The following is a 21,140-nucleotide window of genomic DNA, read 5'->3' on the forward strand; positions in this document are numbered from 1 at the left end:
TATTTAAAGCTCCATGAATGTCTCTAGTGGTTTTGTCTAATAGTGATTGTTGGAAAAACTGACTAGGGTTACTCTGGGACCACCATAGTGGTTATGAACCAGGATGGCTACAGTCATGTCAAGCCAAATCCATACATGAACAAGATAATGATGAGAAACAGAAAAGAAAGAACATCAAACAGTGAACATGATTCAAACTTACCTAGGGTTTTCTATGTCTATTTCTGTTTACCTTGAATGTTGGTATAATTGAGCACTAGAAAGTATAAATTGATATTGATCCAATTTTGTAAGGCTAATCAATTTGATATACTTTCTTCCAGATTTTTAAATACAATTGCTAATGTACACTTTCATATTTCTACATATGTTGTAGATATTCATACAAAATAATGGATATCTGAAGACATCTGTTGTTTGCATATAAAATGCTTGTTTATCTAATTTACAGACGTGAAGAATGTTCTACAGAGACACCGATTATCAGAAAGTTGCCACATGGTTACATTTCAACTTGAATTTCAGATTCTGGAAATGCAGGTAAATTAAGGAGCATGTTGAGATAACAAAGATCTTTCTTCTATGAGAGAAACAATTCCCACACCCCAGCTTCTAGCAGTGACTGAGCTGAGGAGGAGTCCATGAGGCAGAGCTCCCTTAGCACATTTCATCACTTCAGTTTTGTTAAGTATCAACCCCATCATCTGCACGTGGTAGGGTTGTTGCTGAGGCCATAAGCACTTTCTTGTAGAGCAGGTGTCACGATGCTCCTGGGCTCCCAGTGTAAGACCCTGAGGTTGCAGAACAGTGCCAGATGCCACCAGTAGTTAGCATATGGGCCTGCCATCTGTTATCTGTAAGTTTCCTAAGCTGTGTAAGAGATTTCTCTAACATTTAGCATAGTAAAACAAGAAAAAATACTACTTTGCTCTTTTTCTGTGGGTCAGGAATTTGGAAGCAGCCCAGTTGGGTGTCCATGCTCAGGCCTTCTCTTGAGCTTGTAGTCATCTAGGACCATAGCCTTCCGGAGGCTGCTTTGGCTGGATGACTCTGCAAGTTAGTTGTATTGGAGTGCTGAAACACAAGACAGGGAGGGGAGGGAGACAACTTTGGTTAAGGTTTTAATACAAGATGATGAGGCAGACAGAATGATAACACATAGCCCTACTGACTGGGGATGGGCAGTGCAGGCTGAAGCATCTTCAAAGGCTGTCTTCAGGAAGGGCAGAATTCAGGCATAATTTTGAGAACTGACAATGTTTGATGGCGAGAAAGCAAGTTTCAACCAGTAGATTTTATCATTTGGAAATGTGTACAAAAAAGAGGAATAAAACAAGTCCAGGAAGGCTGACTTGGCTTCAGCTTTTCAAATGAATGTAAGTATAGAGCAGATGTTAGTCAACCCTGTGGACTGGCTGCATTTTTGCAGTCAGGGAGCCAGAATTCTCATTTGTGTCAGTGTGTCTGCTTGTGAGCCTGTGTTCACACACATGGCCATGCATATCTGTGAGAGCATATGTGATTATCTGTGAATGTAGATGTTCATAATAAGCCTTTGTGTGTCTGTACATACACATCCCTATGCTTGCAGTTGTGATTTTCTCTATCTGGCACTGTGGTATTCATGTCTGTGTTGAGTTGTGTTTCAGTTTTATTTTTATAAGAGATGAGGACTGGTTATGGAGACCAGGGTAGCCTTTAACTCTAAATGCTCTTCCCTTAGCCTCTTAAGTGTGGGGACCACCACACTTGGTCCTCATTATATTGTTCTTCTCCTTCTTGTCATTGTCCCATCTCTGTTAGTGCATGTGCATCAGGTGCCAGCTGTCTCTGAGGGTTCCAGGCTAAGGCAGGTAAGATAGGCATGGCTAACTGAGGCCTTTCTATGAGACAAATACTAGGATGATCTCAAAAGTACAAGTAATGAAAGGAGGAAAGTCATGAGAGTCAGAATAACCTGTCTGAGATCACATGCCTTGTTGGAAAGAGGCACTGGGTGTGAACCTAACTTGATTTCCTCCCAGTTGGGCACTGGCACATTCAGACCCATCTGGAGACAGTGGTGGGGTGGTTGTAGGTGTGACATGGAGCAGTCCAGGAAGCATTCAGCAGCATAGTGAACCTAGGAGATGTCTTGTCTAAGACAAAGTGTCAGTTGAGGAGACCTTCAGAGATATCCTCACTTCCTGGATATGGGCCAGAGAATTTAGAACCCTGTTGGCCAGGCAACCACTGTCCTGACCCACTGTAACAAACTCATATCTCTCTAAACCTTATAGAGTAAAGGATGTTTTCTCGATGTCTCCCATTGCGCAGAGGCTCACATTCCAGGAGAAGCAACCCTGGAGGCCAGCCTCTGTCTGGAGAAACTACATCAGTACTTGACCACAATGCCAGTGGAGATGTTTCCAGAGGACCCCAAAGGTGACAGAGGGCAGGACAGGGCAGTTGAAGGGGGGGCACACAAGCCACTCTAATCTCCCAGAGACCACAACAGATCCCTCCTCTTGTGGGTGTGTGTCTGTGTGTCTGTGAGTATAGGAAAATTTGATCCTCCTATTTCACTTGACTCTATGACAAAGTCCTTTTTCCAGTGAGCTACTGTCTCCATGCTTGAACTGTCCCTCTTTGGCCCCAAACCAGGAAGAACTTGTGCCAGCCAACTTCCTCTGTGAGGCCTACAGGGAGAAACTCTCCAGGGCAAAAATTTTGGAGAAAATGGTGCCTTCTGTGCTGTTCTGGGACCCCATCTTCCTCCCCACAACCAGGGGCAGCAACCGAAGGTTCACTGCAACAGAGCATGAGCTCAACAGACTGTTCAAATGGTGAGCCCAGAGAATTTCCACTGCTGTGACTTAGCAATGTAGTATCCTGCTCCTGGCCCAGTTTGTTGTTCAGAGTAGGTGGCTCAGGTTATTACTCCTGGAGGATGATTCTGGGACTCATTAGGATCATCCCTGTATGTGGTAGCCCAATGCCTCATCCTACAGAGTCAGCCAACTAACTAAACCTAGCATAATCTCTGCCTTTGGAAGGCAAGGCAGAATTACAGGATCTTATCTCTTCCTGCAGTTCTATCACCACATCAAGGTGTGGAACCAACTTCAGAACCTATTTTGGAGGATGTGGAACTCAAATTATCTCATTTAGAGGCTGTGGAGTTTGAGACAGCTCCCGAAGAGACTCCAGTGCTCCAGCAGGCCATGCTGCCGGTTCCATCATGCAAGTCTACCTGGCCTTCATCTGTGACCGTAGAAAAGGTGCTGATTAAGTATAAAACTCAACTCTTGATATTCTAGCCCAAATTGGTGGCAGGGCAATTAATGCTAACTGATGTAAGTGGTTGTGCAGTCATAGTGGAGGCAGGCATTCTTGGGACCCTGTGACCCTTCTGCCCCAATCTGGCATTCCCTGGTGCAGGAACATTTTTCCCATTGAAATCCAGGGAGCAACATGAGCAGGGCCATTTTCTAGACCCGATAGATAATTCAACTCCACTTTGTCCACTGCACAAAGGCCAACGCAGTTACTATGTAGATTCAGGAATGGAACAGGATGGCTAGTCCCTGATTGATCACCTGTGTCAGAACTCTGAGTGAATTCTCAATGATTGGCCTCACTCCGTTAGTGAAAGTGAGAGGGAGTTTAAGCCTGTAGGTTTGCATGAAAGGATAGATTGGGTAGTGGGTGCCCAAGAGGCTGTGAGCACGAGCAGAAGCTGGACAGCTTCCTGAGGGAGGAAAGAATGACTTAGAGTCACCGTGGTAAGGTCTTGGAGCATGAATGTGAAGAGCATATCACAGGGTCCCCAGGTTCAGGGACAGCGACCTTAAGATACCTAGTCATGACAGGTCATTTTAGCTTCAAGGAGAATGGGAATGATAAGGGGAACCTGAATCAAGGAAGCCATATCCCACACAACCACCAACATGGCCTCACAGCACCTTCCATGCAAGGGTGGGTGTGGGCAGGGCAGGTGCCCTCCTGGGTGACACACCTCCTCAGAATAGCTTGGATCAAGGGCCCTTCACAGTGTGCTCAGAAAGAGTTGAGTGTTGAATGGCAGGTACATGACACCATCTAATCTAGTACTCACTGGGTGACTACGGTCTGTGTGTTATAACACATCAACCTCCATCTCTGTGTTCTGTGACTTTGCCCTTGTCATCATTTCTCATCCTCTTATACATCACCCAGGCCTTCCTGGGTGATGTCTGATCAGTCGATGGACATAAAGCTCATGCCAATTTTTAGTCAAGAGTTGTAGAAAATATTTGGTTTGTAGGAGAGGGCCATGCATTAAGAATTTATTGATAATAAATATTATATGTAGAATTCTATGTGATGAAGAGAAAGAATCTTCTCTCGAGACCAAATTTGGGCAAGGGGAGGAAGCAGATGTGGACTGGCATGACCTGGGCCACTTACACTCTGGTGAAGCCTCCTGATAGCAACATTTGTTGCTCTCTCAGGAGAGGGAAGCAAATAGCAACATTTGTTGCTCTCTCAGGAGAGGGAAAGCAAATAGGTGGACCTATTTGCGACAGCTCCTCCTTTGGCAGGCAGACCCAGCACCATAACCCAGGGCATCCTACCTAGGACTACCTGTAGTCCTATCCATCAGCCTGAGATTCTCCTTCAGGACAGGGCCCTGATATTGGAATCCTGGGTCCTAGCATCACTCCTTTCTAGGGTTGTCACCTCCTCTGTGAGGGCAGGAGGAAGTGGAGGCAGTTCATGTTGCACAAAGAGGGCAAGCTCAGCCGTACAATCTATAAGAGCAGCTGCCTGGTTCACTTTGCTGTTTCTGTGCATTCTTACTGTTGCCTGCAGTTCATTCTGCTTTGTGGCACTGGGAGCAGTATTCTCACTTACCTTCATGAAAGCCCATCCTCATTTGTCTGTCTGTATATAGTTTTGTTTGGATGGCATTACTGTGTGAAGTTAGCCATTCTCAGTGTCCTTGATGCTTTCTCAAGTGGCCTTGAGCAGAGGAGAGGTTCATCAGAGTGGGAAGTGCACTGCCTGGGAATCTGGTACCACAAGGATAACAGGAAGGGTTTCTTGTGATACCTGCCTCTCCCAAAGCCACGATCAGCCCTAGTCCTGACAGACACCCTGGAACTCCTTGTCCACCCAGGATCTAGTTCCCATCATAAGGGTGGTCTCCACACCTCCACATTCCTCCCAGATATTCAAATATCATGCAATGTCCTGAATACCCCCAAACACTTCCAGGGATACACAGGGCTGTGAATGTGCATGTAAATATGTGAGCTTGCATAAGCCATTTTGTCCATATGTATCCATTTCTATATACACACCTGTGATCTTCCCTTCATTCCAGTATTGAACTTAGGCTTGTGTAGAGTTGTGTTTCGTTTTTTATTCATTTGAGGGACAGCATCTTCCTATGAGGCTCAGTATAGCCTCGAACTTGAGATGCTCTTCCCTGAACCTCCAAAGTATGGCAATTGAAGATGTGTACTGCAATGCCTGCATTTCATTTTTTTTTGTTGATTCCCTTATCTACCCTTCTAATTGTCCCTTCTCCATATTAGTGCATTAGCTACATCTTCCAACTGTCCCTGAGCGCCACAAGTAACACAGGTAGCTATGGGCATGTAAAAGCAAGGGTTTCCTAGCTAGCAGATGCTAGGGTGGCTGCTCAATGAGAAAAAGGGGAGAGTGGGGAGGATGTGAGAACCACAGTGACCTGTCCAGGGTAACATCCAAGGTTGGAAGGAGGGGCCACTTATGAATCCTGCTCTATCACTTCAAATTTGGGTTACTGTCTAGCCAGGCATGTCTGAGGACAGTGTGGGTGAGGATTGGAATGTGGCTGTGTGTAGCTTTCCACATGGTCTGGGCAGGCAGGTGGGTCAGAATACCAGTGGACCTGGGGCAAGTTTTCTCTGAGACAGAGGTTCAGTGGAGTACACCTTCAGAGATGACCTTACTTATAACATTGAAAGCCAAAGACAATGCAGACTTTGAAGACCAGCAAGTAGAATGCAGAGCAACTACAGCTAGCTCATTTCTCTGGAGACACTAAAGAGTGAAGGATGTCCTCTTTGTGTCTCTTGACTGGTATATAGTCAGGCTCCAGGAGAGGCCAGAACAGAGGCCTCATCCACATTTTGAGACACTGGATCAGCTCACGTACACACATCCTTTGGTTTTTCCCAGAGGATGCTAAAGGTGACACAATCATTGACAGTATAGGTGATGCCAGCCATCAGACCAATCTGTCCCCTCGCATAAAGCAACAGATCACTATTGGTATGCCTGTGGGTGTGGGTGTGTATATACCTGAGTGTGTGAAAAATTCTTTTTGGCAATTTTCACTTCACTATAGTGCAATGCTTTTTGCCAGTTGCTACTGTTTGTGTTTAAATTGTTCCTCCTTTTTCTCCACCTAGAATGAAAATACATCAGCCTCCATGTTGGATGAGCCCTGCAGTGAACTGAAACTCAAGGCAAGAAATCTGCAGAATTTGGTGACCGAAATATTGAACTCTGCCTTATGTGAGGACACCACCTGTATCCACAATTTCTGGGCAGCTATAGATATTTCACTACCACTGAGCAGATGCTGGATGTGCTTTTCACTTGGTGAGCACTACTTCAATACCCAAAGGACAAGCCAATTCCTAGCTGAGACTTGGCAATGCCCTGCCTTACTTTTGTTCTGGTTTAATTGTGGAGACTGGAGTGCTCAGTAGAACCCTTTCATAAGGACCAAGAGGAATGAGCCCTAGAAATGCCTCTCCCAGGCCTGCTCCTGTGGAGTTCGCCACCAGGTCTGTTGATTACATTGGGTGTCCCGACCCCTCCTTGGAGAATCTCTCTGACTTGGTCCTCACTTACCATGTCCTCACCCCAACAGTCTATTTTTAAAAGGAGGTTTCCCATGTCCTGTAGCACATCAGGGACTGCTCCAGGTTCTGAGGAACCTAGACCCAGTGCGGTATCTGTACAGGAGCTAGGTGACCTCATTCATTGCACAAATATACACAAAGCACCTACTGTATGGGATTGTGTTTCCAGCCACATAGCACAATACTGTAAAAGGACAGTCAAATTGTTGATGTCCTAGGCTCCATTCCCTTGGGAAGTCACCCAGGAACACTCGGTGTCATAACAGGTACAGTAGATGTGACACTTTCATGGACTTCTCTAGGTTCGACTCCAATGAAGATGACAGGCCAGAGGAAGAACTGAAAAAGTAAGCAGATGTTGGGGCCAGTGGGTGTGCATCTGTCTAAAGAGTGGGGACATGTGTAGGCTGAGTTTGGTTAGGATTAGACACACCCTGTGATCCAAAACACTTGTGATTCCAACTGCAGGGCTCAGGTCTAGAGCTTCACCTGAATACAAGGAAGCCAAAAGAGCTGTGGGTGTCATTCTGAGCACTTGATTGCTAGATGAGGTGTTAGGACCTCAGAGCAGGACCCTGTGTTAATCCATCATCCAAAACACATCCCATCCCTGTGGTAGTTGCCCACCATGTTGCCCCTCAGGGCCACAGAAATGGATTGATGTCCTCACTTCATAGTGGGAAATTAGCTGATACCCAGGGACCCAATGCATGCTCAGAAGCAGGCTTTGCCAATCAGGAGAAAAGTGTTATGGGTAGATAGACCACGCCCATGGTCTTCAGGGTATTGAGGCAGCTGGAACTGCAATGTGAGGGCTCCCAGAGCCGTGTGTATTCCAGGCAGGAGTACAAGCCCTAGTGTAGTTGACATGAGGAAAGAGGCCCCAGAGACACATAGAGCTGTGTGTGGAGAGTCCTTGAACAAGGAAGAAGTGCTCAAACCACTTAGCTTGGGCTCCCTCTCATAGAGGATCCCTGCAACTCCTGTTTTTTTTTTTTACCCTGACTGCCACGGCCTGGACAGACAAATATCATGGTCTAGAGTGTGCAGTACTTTGGATAAGCAGGGGTAGGCACAGGAACCATGCACCCATTAATCCACTGTGGCAGGGAAGGGAAAGGGAAGGCCAGGCCTGTGATTGAATTGCCCTTCCATCTGCTTCCAGGGTCTTGTCATCAATCTTTGGCACCTGGCTGGATTATTTCTCTCAGGATTTCCATGAACCACCACACTTCCCGTGCCTGAAGTTATTACTTAATTACCTGGGGATTTATATGCCAGGCTCAGAAGTGGAGGTCCAAACATTCCTTCTGCTGGACCACTGGGAGGACATGCAGCCCAGTGAGATGGAAGGTAAAAGTGAGGAGCCTGGGGACAGGGGACAGAGAGCACATGAAGAGGGATGTGTGCACACAACCCTACCTTGTGTATATTCCTAGTCTAGCACTGGAGCAGGAGTAAGGATGAGCTTTGGACACTACAGGGATTGAACCACAGTCTGGGAGGATGTCCTGCTGTGGGTTCCAGGCTCTGACTTCTCAGGGAAGCTGAGAGAGATCATCTCTGAATTTCCAAAGAATAAGGGCAAGGTGGTCATGTGGGTTTCTTATCACCTCTTGCAGATCTAGCTACAGCTCCAATTTTGGCATTACAACCAAATCCAGAGCCTGAACCAAATTCCTCAGGAGCACCAGAGGTGGAGCTGCCTCCTGTGGAGATGCCAGAATATAAGACTGGTCCATTTGGAGAGCCTTTAAGGCCTCAATTCTTGGACATGGAGCTTGACCTGATCAGGGAGAACCCTTCTATATTGGATTCCCCTCATGACCTTGTTGATCACTTCATCCTGATGGAATCTGTGAGTGGCTCTGCAGGGCAGGGTGGTGGCAGGTGTCCTTCTGACTTCCTCTGTCCAGACCTGGTATTCCATGGCTCAGAGCCATTTTTCCCCATTCAGATTCTTAGATCTACATGAACATGGCCATTTTCTTAACCAGACCTCATTTTCCCCCTTCAGTGCCTGAAATTTGGCCTTCTGCAGTAATAGAATCAGGGTGGAGAAAGGTACAGCAGAAAGGACTTCATTTGTCCATGTGCTAGAACCTCAGCATTTAGGTGAGTGCTGAGGGGCTGACCCCACACTCTTTGAGCAGAACATGGAGGTTATACTCTGCAGGTTTGTGTTAAAAGTTAGGGTTGCTCAATTCACCAGACTAGGAGTGTATGAGCCAGACCAAGAGCTGGACACCACCCTGAGACAGGAAAAGGTGATTTAGAGTCATAGTGGGAAAACCTTGAGGTCAGAGTTTATAGGTCCAGGTGCACCGCAGGGACCCACAGTTCCTCAACAGCATCCTTGACCTTGAGCTCTCTTTGACACAAGGTCAGTTTCGCCTCCAGGAGGAAGAGAGTAAGGACAGTGGAATCCATATACAGGAAGTCATATCCCACACAGATGGTGTCAACTCAGCATCTCTGAATCTTTGATGAAAGGAAGGGGCTGGGTAGAACAGGTCCCTCTTTGGTGACAAACCTCCTTGGATTAATAAATACCAATTACCCCTCACAGCCTGCTCAGAGAGCTGAATGCCAGAAACATACACCATAGAATCCAGGACTGCCTGGATCACAATGAGAATGGTGTGACAGGTCAATCCCCATCTCTTCTTCTGTGGATTCTGCTTTGTCCACCTGTCTTACTGTCTTCATCTCAGTGATGAGGATTCACCCAGTGAAGGTTGATCTCTCTAGGGGCATCAAAGCTCTCTGAGATTTTAGTTGAAAATTTTGGGAAATCTTTCATTTCTAGGAAAGGGCCAAATGTGGGCATTTCATTGACTACAAAAATTCTCAATACAATCCTGTCTGCTGCAGAGCTGACAGTTGGTCAGAGTGAGAAGCAGGTATGAGCGTGTCATGACTGGCAAGACCTGGACTAGGGACATTCTGTGGATACCTGCTTACACAGACCGATTTTTCTCTCCCAGTGGAAGGATAATCATTCTGTATCCTTAGGGACTAACTCAGTAGATTCTCCTCTGTCAGGCTCACCTGGTATCATAACATAAGTCATCCTACCCAAATTTACCTGTGGGTAAAGTCCAGCAGACTGATGCTATCACAGAGGACAGGGTCCTGACTTTGGAATCCAGAGTCAGATGCTCATTCCTTCACTGGCCTGTCACCTCCTCTGAGAGGATATGAGGAAGTAGAGGCAGCATGGTTCTCCCACAGAGGGAAAACAGACATGCAATCAGACAGAGCACTGCCTGGTCCCAATTCTCACTCCAGGCCTTTCTGCAATTGCCTGCAGTTCTTTCTGCTGTGAGCAGGACACTCCTTCACCTGTACAAAAGTGCACCCTCCATTGTTGGCCCTGGGTATTGATTATTTGGAATGGATATGAAAAGAGGGCCCTGTTTTGTGGAGTTAGCCATTTTGAGTGACTTGATACTCTCTGAAGTGTCCCTGAACAAGGGAGAGATTTGTCAGAGTGTCAGTGCCATAGCAGTGAATCTAGCACAAGGAGGATGATAGAAAGGGCACTTTGTGCTATCTAACTCCGACAATGCAGGTTCAGTGCTGGTCCTGAACAACACTCCTGGAGGACCTTGTCCAATCTCAGGACCTGCTCTGACCATCAGTGAAGTTCTCAGGCCTCCCCAGTCCTTGAAGGTCTTCAAGTAACAGGCATGGAGTCCATCTCCTGTCCAAACACCTGCATCCATAGCCAGCGATATGAATGTTTGTGTGAATGTTCATGTTCAATTGAGGTGTTTTGACATTATATACATATATATTATAATATGTATAAATACACAGAGATAGATAGATAGACTGATACATGTACTTATCATTTTATCTCAATTCCATTGTGGAACTTAGGCTTGGTTTGAGTCCTGTGTCATTTTTGTAGTTGAATGAATGACACATTCTGGGTGTGTGGTCCTGGCTGTCCTTGAAAACAACATTCACTTCTATTAGCCTCCAAAGCATGGAAATTACAGGTGGGCATCAGCACAACCCAGTCTGCATTATATTCTTTGTTTTTCAACTTACTTCTATTGTTCCTTCTCTGTGATTGTGCATTAGCTTCCTTTTCCACTTGTCCCTAAGAGTCAAGGGAATACAGTCACCCTGGAATGTATAAAAGCAAGGACTTTCTTGGTAGCTGACACCAGGATTATCCACAGCAAGCACATGGGGACAGTGCCAAGGACAGTAAATATGCAATACCTGGCCATAGAGAGGCACCTGCTTAAATGAGGGTCCAGGTATAAACCGAGCTCTTTCCCCTCAAAATTACAAAATGGGCTGACTAGATCTGCTCATGGCGGACATGGTGTAGTGTGTGGGTGTTATCGTGTGGACAGGGTAGGCAGGTGCAGCAGTATACTGGTAGATCTTGGGGCTATTTGGTCTAAGGACAGACACTCAGTAGAGTAAAACTTCAGAGAATAAACCTCTTACACCACTCAGGACTAGTCACATTGTAGAACACAGGGGACAAGGCATCTACATTCCAGAGTAACTCAGCAAACTCATTGCTCTAGAGAACCTCCAGGGAGAAGGGGATACAATTGGTGTCTCCTAATTTGTACATACTCTGTACCCAGGAGCACCCAAAAGGAGGCCTAATCCCAGTGTTGAGACTCTCGTTCTCCCCAAGCCCATGATGCCTCTTGATTTTTGCAGGTGCCACCAAAGGTGACCCAGGGATGGCCAGAAGAGCTGGCAAGGGACATCTAGTAGAATCTGATCCCCCACCTAAAGCAACAGATCCCTATCAGTGTGTGTGTGTTTGTGGAAAATCTTTGGGTATTTTCTCAGTGCACTCTCCTTTTGCTGTTTGATACTGCTTTTGTGTTTGAATTTATTGTCATTTGTCCCCACCTAGATTGAAACTCCACCAGTGTCTCTCCAAGAAGAGTCCTGCCATAATGAAATTCCTGAGGCACACAACCTGGGGAATTTCACAGACCAGATTTGGACTGCCCTGCTCTGTGGAAACACTGTTTTTGTTTACCACATCCAGGGGATTTATGGATGTTTTACTACCACTGAGCATGTGCTGGATATTCTTTATACATGGTGAGCAATACTTCAACACCCAGAGGAATCCCAAACTCCTGGGTGTGACTTGCCCAGCTACCATGCTTCTCTTTTCCCCATTTGATTGTGGAGACTGGTGGGTTCAGAAGAACCCTCTTAGGAGGTGTTTCCAGGATCCAGAGATATGTGCCACAGAAGCTCTTGTGTTGGGTCTGATGTTGTGTATTCAGCTAACAAGGACTTTGGCTCTTCTGTGTGCCCAGAGTTTCTCCAGGAGAATCATTCTACCTTGGTCTTCACTTACCCTTGGCCCTGGCAAAGCACCTCCCCATTTTTAAAGGAAGTTCTCTATTCTGTGGAGCAAACACTGTCATATCACAGTCCAGGGAGCTCTTGGGGATGCAGGAAAACAGGCCCAGCAAACTAGCTGGGAAAGACCCAGGTGGCTTCATTCATTTCTGAAATACAACATGAGGCTTTACTGTGTTTGGGCAGGATTCCAGGCACATAGCATATTTTAGTAAAAGAGCAGGCAAGTCAAGGATTTCCTGGGCTCCATTCTTGTGGGAAGTTACCAGGTAACACTAGGTGTCACGGTAGATGTGACAGCTGCATTGACTCCACAAGGTATGACTCCAATGAGGAAAAAAGACCAGAGGACAAACTGAAAAAGTGACCAGCTATTGGGTAAAGAGGATGTGTACCAGTCTCCATAGGGACATTTAGGGGCTGCATTTGGGTAGCACTAGGCACACTCTGGGTGCCCAAACTCTCCTGCTTCCAAATAGAAGTCTGAGGTTGGGGGGCACCTGAGTTGAAAAGACTCCACGAGAGCTGTGGTTGTGTCCTGAGCACCTGAGTGTGGAGTGGCTGCTTGGGCCTCAGCAAAAGGCACCTTTGAGAGTCCATCATACACAATACAGCCTATCCTCCTGGGGCTTGCCTACCCTGTTGCCCATCAGGCCCCAGAGAATCTGTGAGGGTGGCCTCATCACTAGTGGAGAGTCAGCTGTTCCCCAGCTGCACTGTAAGTGCTCTGAGGGAAACTTGCACAGCAATGGAATAGTGTTCTCTCAGACAGCTGACACGCATTGCTTATGGAGATGAACCAGCTGGAACCACAAAGTGAGAGAAACTAGCCCCATAGAGAAGCCAAGGAAGAGGACATGCCCTAGTGGAGTTGACATCCCAGAGGCAAGGGAGGCCAAGGCGCACACACAGCAGTATGTGGAGAATCCCTGATCAGGGAAGATGATTCAAGCCATTTAGCTTCTACCTCCCCCCCCCATGCAGGCTTTCTGCCCCTGTGCCTGTCCTGCCACTGCTTGGACAGACAAAACATTTGGTCTGCTTTTTCTTGTCCTTTGGATAAGATGGTAGCAGGCACAGGATCCTAGCACTTCCAAGTCTGGTGGAAAAGGACAAAGAAAGTCAAGGTGAGTTCTGTCATTCTTCTGCCCTACTCTCTGCATCCAGGGATATCAGCTCCATCCTTGGCAGATGGCTCTACCAGTACTGGGAGAATTTTGACAATTCTGCCAAGTTTCCCTGCCTCACACTGACCACAACATACATGCAGTTACAAATGTCTGGAATACATGAGGAGTGCGAGGCCCAACTTTTCCTGGTTCACTGGGAGTACCGGGTGCCCAGTGGGGCCATATATGAAGGTGAGGAGCGTGGCATGCATCATTAGCACATGAGGAGTGGTCTATGTAGGCCCCACCTTGTGGACCTTCTATTTCTGGAGTTGGGCAAAGTGGAATGAGGGACCCACAACCCCGCAGCACTGGGACCACAGTCTAGGAAGGTTTCCTGTTGTGGGGCCAGGGCTCTGGCTCCTCCGGCAGCCTGGGGTTATCTCTGATGTTCAAAAACATCAGGCCAAGGTGGTCTTCTGGAGATTTGTCTCCTGCAGCTACATTAACAGGTCTCGTGATGGTTCCCCAACCAAATGCAGAGCCTGAGCCACCTCCTTCAGAGGCCCAAGGATTTGAGCCAAATCCTATGCCAGGACCAACAACAAATTCTCCTGGGCCTATGGCTGAAGACATGGATGTGGAGTGGATCGATGAGGACACTAAGTTCATTGCCATGCCTCAAGACCTGGTGCAAGAGCACTTCCTGGTAGTGGATGATGTGAGTGGTGGTGCCGGGAGGAGTGTTCACAGGTGTCTTTCAGACCTCCTCTGTCCAGACCTGGCATTCCCTGGTCATTTTAATAACCAGGATCACTATGGAAAGAGCTGATCTTTAACCAAAGACCTGAGTTCTCCATTTGAACAGTGGAGATAGGCCACCACAACTGGCTGTATGCACTCGGAGATTGCACAGAGGGGCAGCCAAGCATACATTTGTCTTCTGTGCCAGGACCTCACGACTTTGGGTTAGGTCTGAATTGACTGACCCCCACTCAGTGTGTTAAGTAGATAGGAGGTTAAAGTCTAGGGGTTTGTGTGAAAGGGTAAAGCACGGTGCTGGGTTCTCCAGGCCCAGGCAGCTTTGAGCATGGACACAAGGTGGACAGCACACTGAGACAGGAAGGAAGAAGTAGGACTCATAATGGTGTGTCACTAGAGATACCCACAGCTTCTAAAGAGCTTCTTTGACCTTAAGCCCTGTTTGGCACCAAGTCACTTTAGTGAATAGAGGGAGGACAGCCATGGTAATGGAACCTGAATCCATGTAGCCATATCCCACACACATACTGTCAACTCAGTTTCTCTGCATCATGCATGGATGGGAGGGGCTGGGCAAAGGCAGGGGCACACCTTGGTGGTGAACTCCACGGAGTAGTAAAAATCAGTGGCTCCTCACAGCCTTCTCAGAAGAAGCTGAGATCTGAATGTCAGACAAGGCACATACACCATTGAATCCAGTACTGAGTGGATCACAATCATCATGGTGTGAAAAGTCAATCTCTCTCTGTCTTCTGTGGCTTCTGCTTTGTCCTCCTGTCTCACCCTCTTACACCTCAGTGATGAGGACCCCATGCATTTCATCCTGCTGTGTCGTTCAGGGAGCAGGACACTCATTCCCCTGTACAAAAGTCCACCCTCCATTGTGTGGTTGTGGGTATAGCTTAGTTGGCATGGATATGAAAAGCGGGCCCTGATTTGTGGAGTTATCCATCCTGAGTGACTTGATACTCTGAGGAGTCCTTTAATAAGGGAGAGATTTGTCAGAATACAAGTGCCCACCCATGAATCTGGTACCAGGAGGATGATAGAAATGGCACTGTGCTACCAGATTCCCCACAATGCAGACTCAGCCCTGGTCCTAACCAACACCCCTGCTACACCCATACACACACACACTCACACAGGCACACATATACACATGCACTTGTCATTTTTTCTCAATTCCATTGTGGAACTCAGGCTTGGTTTGAATCCTGTGTCATTTTTATAGTTGAATGAATGACACATTCTGGGTGTGTGGCCCTGGCTGTCCTGGAAGACAACATTCAGTTCCATTAGCCTCCAACGTATGGAAATTACAGGAGGGCATCACCACAACTTGGCCTGCGTTATATTCTTTGTCTTTCAACTTACTCCAATTGTTCCTTCTCTGTGATGGTGCATTAGCTACCTGTTCCACATATCTCTAAGAGTCACAGTAAATACAGCCACGCTGGGATATGTAGAAGCAAGGACTTTCTAGGCATCCAACACCACCATCATCTACAGTTAGCACATGGGGACAGTGCCAAGGACAGGAAATATACAATACCTGGCCATAGTCACACACCTGCTTAAATGAGGGTCCATGTGTAAACGCAGCTCTGTCTCCTCAGAGTAGGAAAATGGGCTGTCCAGATCTTCCTGGGGCTGATGTGGTGTAGCATGTGGTTGTGACTGTGTCTGGTTTTCCACATGAACTGGGCACCCCAGGGGGTCAGCATATCAGTACACCTTGGGGAGGTTTTGTGTGAGGGCAGTGAGTGGGTAGAGTATAACTTCAGAGAATAAGCCTCTTATAGCACTGCGGACCAATAACTTTGTAGATCCAGGGGACCAGGCATCTACATTCCAGAGCAACCTCAGCAAACCCACTGATCTGGAGAATCTTCAGGGAGCAGAGTGTTCTCTTGGTGTCTCCCAACTTCCACAGTCTCATTCCCCATGACCTCCCCAAGTGATGCCTAGTACAAATTGGCAGATGTTGGGTCACTACAGTCCCATGAAGCCACATGATCACCAAGGTGACACAGTGATTACCAGAATAGGTGTCAAGGAACCTTCAGACCATACTGAACCTTGTTTAAAGCAAGAGATCCCTGCCAATTTGTGTGTGTGAGTGTGTGTCTATATGTTTGGGACATTTTTCTCTACACTCTGAAGGCAAATAGCGTTTCTTGTTTGATATTTGAATATCACCTCATTATACCCATCCAGATTGAAAATGCACCCGTGTCCATACAAGAGGATTCCGGGAGCAATGGAATACACACGGTTGGCTCCCTGGAGAACTTATTGGAGCAACTTTGGATTGCCATGTTCCTTGGGGACATCATATTTTTCAACCACTTTCTTGGCATCTATGGCCAGTTCACTACTGCAGAGCATGTTCTCTATGTTCTCTTCACATGGTGAGCACTGTTTCCTTACCCACTGGAGTCCCTCACTCCTGGCTGTGATTTGGCCATGCAGTGTCCTGCTCTTGTCCCAGGTTGATTGTAGACACTAGTGTGCCCAATAGAACACCCTCATGAGGTGTTGCCATTGCCTACAGGGATGAGCCATAGAAGCAGTTGTCTTGAGCCTGATGTTGTGTAGGCAGCTAGCCAGGGCTGTGGCTGCTCTGTGCATCCCCAGTCCTCCTGGGAGAATCATGCTACCTTGGACCTCACTCACTCTTGGCCTCAGCAATCAGTCTTCCCAGTTTTCAAAGAAAATCCCCAGTCTATGGAGTACTATCTGACCTGTCTTAAGCAGATTGGCAGCTCTCGGGTTCTGAGGAACACAGGCCGAGGAAGTTATCTGGGAATGAGCCAGGTGGTTTCATTCCTTGCACAATGTAACATGAGGCACCTGGTACGTGTTGGCAGGTTTCCAGGAATGTAGTATATGTCAGTCAAAAAGCAGGCAGATCCCTGACGTCCTGAGCTCCATTCCTTTGGAAAATTACTCAGTAATGCTATGTTTCATCGCAGGTTCAGTAGTGTTGACAGCTTCTGTGAGTCTGCATGGTGTGATTCGCATGAGGCTGATTGACCAGAGAACAAGCTGAAAAAGTAAGCTGCTGTTGGGTAAAGAGGGTGGGCACCTGTGCCAGGACTGTGTACTTTTAGGGGATGCTTTGGATAGGACAAGGCACACACTGGGCCCCAAATTGTCTGGAGAGATTCTCTAGTGGAGAATCTAGTGGATTCTCTATTGGAGAGACACCAGTACTGAGATTCCTGGAGTGCTCACAGTCAGCATGTCAATTGAATAGTGTAATTGGCAGACAGCCAACACATATTGCTTAGGGAAATGACACAGCTAGAACCACAATATATGAGGGACACCAGGGCCCTGTGGAAGCCAAGCAGGTGAACATGCCTTAGTGGATTTGACATCACAGAGACACACAGAGCAGCATATAGAGATTCCCTGAACAGGGGAGATGTGCTCAGACCATTTAGCCTTGGCACTGTCCCATGGTGGCTCCCAGCATCTCCCTATTCTTTTCCTTCCCTGCCACTTCCTGCACAGACAAAGGTTTGGTCTGGTTGTTCTGTCCTCTGTATAGACAGGGATGGGCACAGGATGCCAGGTCCAACAAATTCACTCTGGCAGTGCAGGGAAAGGAAGACCAGTTTCTGATTCTGTTGCCCTTCTATGTGCTTCCAGGGCACTCACCTACATCCTTCACACGTGGCTTAACATGTACTGGGAGGATTTCTATGAACCTAGTGAGTTTCCCTGCCTCAAATTGATGGTAGCGTACTTGAACCTCCATATGCCTGGTTCAGAGGAGATGCACCTGGCCCAACATCTCTTGTTTCAGTGGGAGTTTCTGGAGCCCAGTGAAACAGCCTATGAAGGTGAGGAGCCTGGGTTTGCATGCTGGGCACATGAGGAGTGGTCTGTGCAGGGCCCCACCGTGTGGACCTTCCATTTTATGAGGTGGGCAAGGAGGAATGAGGAGCCTGTGACTCCACAGCACTTGGACCACAGTCTAGGCTGTGTTCTTCTCTGCAGTCAGGGCTCTGGCTTCTCTGGCAACCTTGGCCTTTTCTGATTTTTGAAAGCATGAGGACAAGGCGTTCATATGAGGATCTTCTCTCCTCCTGCAGGGCTTTTAACTGCTCAATTGCTGACGCTTCAACCCAATGCAGAGCCTGATCCATCTCCCTCAGAGGCCCAAAGATTTGAACCAAATCCTATGCCAGGACCAACAATAAGTTCTCCCAGCCCTATACCTGAGGACATGGAGCTGGAGATGATCAGTGATGACACGCAGCTCCTTACCATATCTGAGGACCATGAAGAGCACTTCATGGTAATGAGTGGTGGGAGTGGCTGTGCAGGCCAGGATGGTGTCGGTTCTCACCTGTTCTGTTCAAATGTGGCTTTCTTTGGTTCACAGGCATTTTTCCCATCAGAGGATCCTTCCTGCCCTGGCCTTATTTCCAAAGAGGATGAGCCAATGGAAGAGGAGCTTTACTTCCTTTTTTCTTAGTTTGTTTTATTCTTTTTGTGATATAAAAATGAGTCTATGAAAATTACTGTTCATATGATATTTACATTATTTACATATTGATTATTTACATTATTGTAACTAATTGACAACATTATTTGACATAAATAAACATAATTTTCTTTACTCTTTGACATTAGATGCCAAACTTCATGGCATTTCCTTCAGACCTAGTAGCATAGCACTTCATGCTGACAGATGCTGTGAATGGGTCTGCAGGGGAGGGTGGTAGCAAGTGTCCTTTAGGCTGGTTCTGCACACACCTGGCATCTCCTGGCTAAAAGCCATTTTCCCCTTCAATTCAACCTGAAGAGGGCCATTTTCTTAATGCAAAACTTCAGGTCAACCTTTGGACTGTAGATGTGTGCTCCCTCCAGTTACTGTGCAGAGTCACGGATGGGGTAGAGGTGCATCTATGCATATATTTACCTCCTATGCTATGACCTCAGGCATTTGATTGAGGCTGGAGATGGCTGACCCATCCCTTTTGTGAGTATAACATGGTATTTAGAGTGCAGGGCTTTGTGTGAAAGAGATGGATGCTGTGTTCACCAGGTCCAGGAGTGTGTGAGCATGAGTGACAAATGGACTGCTCCCTGAGAGAGGAAAGGACTTTTGAGTCATACTGGGTCCCTGAGAGAGGAAAGGACTTTCGAGTCATACTGGGATGACCTTGATGTCAGAGTTTATAAACCAATGGGTTGCATTTGTCATTTGTGGGAGTCACAGTTCCTGGACAGCAACCTGTTTGGCTATTAATATCCCTAAGACTAATCCCTAAGTCTATTCCAATGAAACTTTAGAATCTAATTTGGTAATACCATTTGGATATAGGAAAATAGTATGGAAACTATAATGCTCAGAACTTCTTTGAATTATACACCGACAAACACAAAGACAGAGATATTTTAATTTTAGTACCAAATTTATCCCTTTTATCCCTCAGTTAAGAGTAAATCCAAATTTAAAAACCCTTTTCTCCTCTTAGGAGGGTGGCATTTTTAGTGATTTTGATCTCAAAACACACAAATAAAGGAGACTCACAAACCCAATTTTCTTATAGCTCTTACAGTGAGGAGAAGATCTCTAGAAAGAATGTATTTCTATATAAAAGTCACAAAAGTTGTTAAATCATTGAATGAAATTTGCAGTGGTGGAATATATATATAAATCACAACACAAGGAACTAGCAGCAAAAATCAGGACACTAGCTAAAAATATACAAAATCAAATCCATGCTTCATTACAAATGATCAGGATTTCGATACATAAGGCCAGAAATTATTCTTCCCTTTAAGTCCTGAGATATCTGTCAGGGAACGAACAAAAGAGACTGTGTTTTTATTTGGCTTGAGTAAAGGGGAGTTTTAAAATGAAGTGCAATCTTAAGTCATGGTATAAAATATAAATTGGAGAATGCAGAAGTTAATTTTATTCCGACTATTGCAATAGTGAGAACTTTCATTTCTGCAGGAAAACACAAAAGTTTTACAGAGGCATCAAACAAGGGAGTCAAGTGGAAGGGTTGATGGACTTTAAGTTGTGAAGAAGAAGGACTTCTTGCAGTTAGCTGTTTCAAAAGATAAAGTATGCAGTGAGAAATTTCTTAGTCATAACTGCTTTCCAGGGCCACAGGATAAAAGGAATCCAATATTATCAAGAATATGCATGGGTTTTTCAAATCTGGTCTTTGACAAGGAAATTCAAGGCATTGACGAAGATGGACTTAAAACTCTTTTTAAGACAGCTAAGGCAGTCTTGAGAGGAAAGTTTATAGCCATGAGTGCATATATTAAAAAGATTGAAAGATCCCAAATCAATGACCTAATGATACATCTCAAACTCCTAGAAAAACAAGAACAAGCAAATCCCAAAACAAATAGAAGGAGAGAAATAATAAAAATAAGAGCTGAAATCAACGAAATAGAAACCAAAAAAACCATACAAAGAATTAATGAAACAAAAAGTTGGTTCTTTGAAAAAATAAACAAGATCGATAGACCCCTGGCAAACCTGACTAAAATGAGGAGAGAAAAAACCCAAATTAGTAGAATTAGGAATGCAAAAGGGGAGATAACAACAAACACCATGGAAGTCCAGGAAATCATCAGAGACTACATTGAGAACCTATATTCCAATAAATTTGAAAATCTAAAAGAAATGGACAGATTTCTAGATACATATGATCATCCAAAACTGAACCAAGAGGAAATTAATCACCTGAATAGACTTATAACACAAAATGTTCCTGAACATTGCCTTTCAATGGGTTACCTGTTGTTGGTGGTGTTGCTGATGATGGCTATTCTAACAGGGGTGAGGTGGAATCTTAGCGTGGTTTTAATTTGCATTTCTTAATTCTCTTTAAATCCTTAGCAGAATTCTTTCTACAAATGGACAGTGCAGACCCAGCAAGGACAGAGGTGAAGGTGGAGTTGTGGTAGAGAAGAGGGCTTATGGGAGCCTGACTAATGCTGGTCAGGAAGAGACCCTTTGTCAGTTCTTCCTCTTGTTCAAGGG

At 46.0% G+C, this 21,140-nt stretch overlaps 1 protein-coding gene across 3 annotated transcripts; it reads left to right on the forward strand.

The window, feature by feature from the left end:
- Positions 1-274: 274 nt before the first annotated feature.
- Positions 275-18,754, forward strand: LOC141415572 (uncharacterized). Of its 3 annotated transcripts, XM_074052475.1 has the most exons (15): positions 275-540; positions 2,317-2,424; positions 2,644-2,825; positions 3,073-3,260; positions 6,423-6,615; positions 8,047-8,234; positions 8,504-8,739; positions 11,779-11,972; positions 13,410-13,603; positions 13,894-14,072; positions 16,331-16,524; positions 17,089-17,169; positions 17,771-17,964; positions 18,217-18,422; positions 18,510-18,754. In XM_074052475.1, exons 5-12 carry the CDS (start codon positions 6,593-6,595, stop codon positions 17,147-17,149), a joined length of 1,269 nt encoding a protein of 422 aa, XP_073908576.1. In that variant the 5' UTR covers positions 275-540; positions 2,317-2,424; positions 2,644-2,825; positions 3,073-3,260; positions 6,423-6,592; the 3' UTR covers positions 17,150-17,169; positions 17,771-17,964; positions 18,217-18,422; positions 18,510-18,754. The 3 variants fall into 3 exon arrangements, with proteins under 3 accessions (XP_073908576.1, XP_073908574.1, XP_073908575.1); XM_074052473.1 differs by lacking the exons at positions 275-540; positions 2,317-2,424; positions 2,644-2,825; positions 3,073-3,260 and adding an exon at positions 7,184-7,228 and having other exon boundaries at positions 6,572-6,615; XM_074052474.1 differs by lacking the exons at positions 275-540; positions 2,317-2,424; positions 2,644-2,825; positions 3,073-3,260; positions 6,423-6,615 and adding an exon at positions 6,625-6,803.
- Positions 18,755-21,140: the final 2,386 nt, after the last annotated feature.

This window comes from Castor canadensis, chromosome 13, assembly GCF_047511655.1.
Source record: "Castor canadensis chromosome 13, mCasCan1.hap1v2, whole genome shotgun sequence".
Classification (NCBI taxonomy): domain Eukaryota; kingdom Metazoa; phylum Chordata; class Mammalia; order Rodentia; family Castoridae; genus Castor; species Castor canadensis.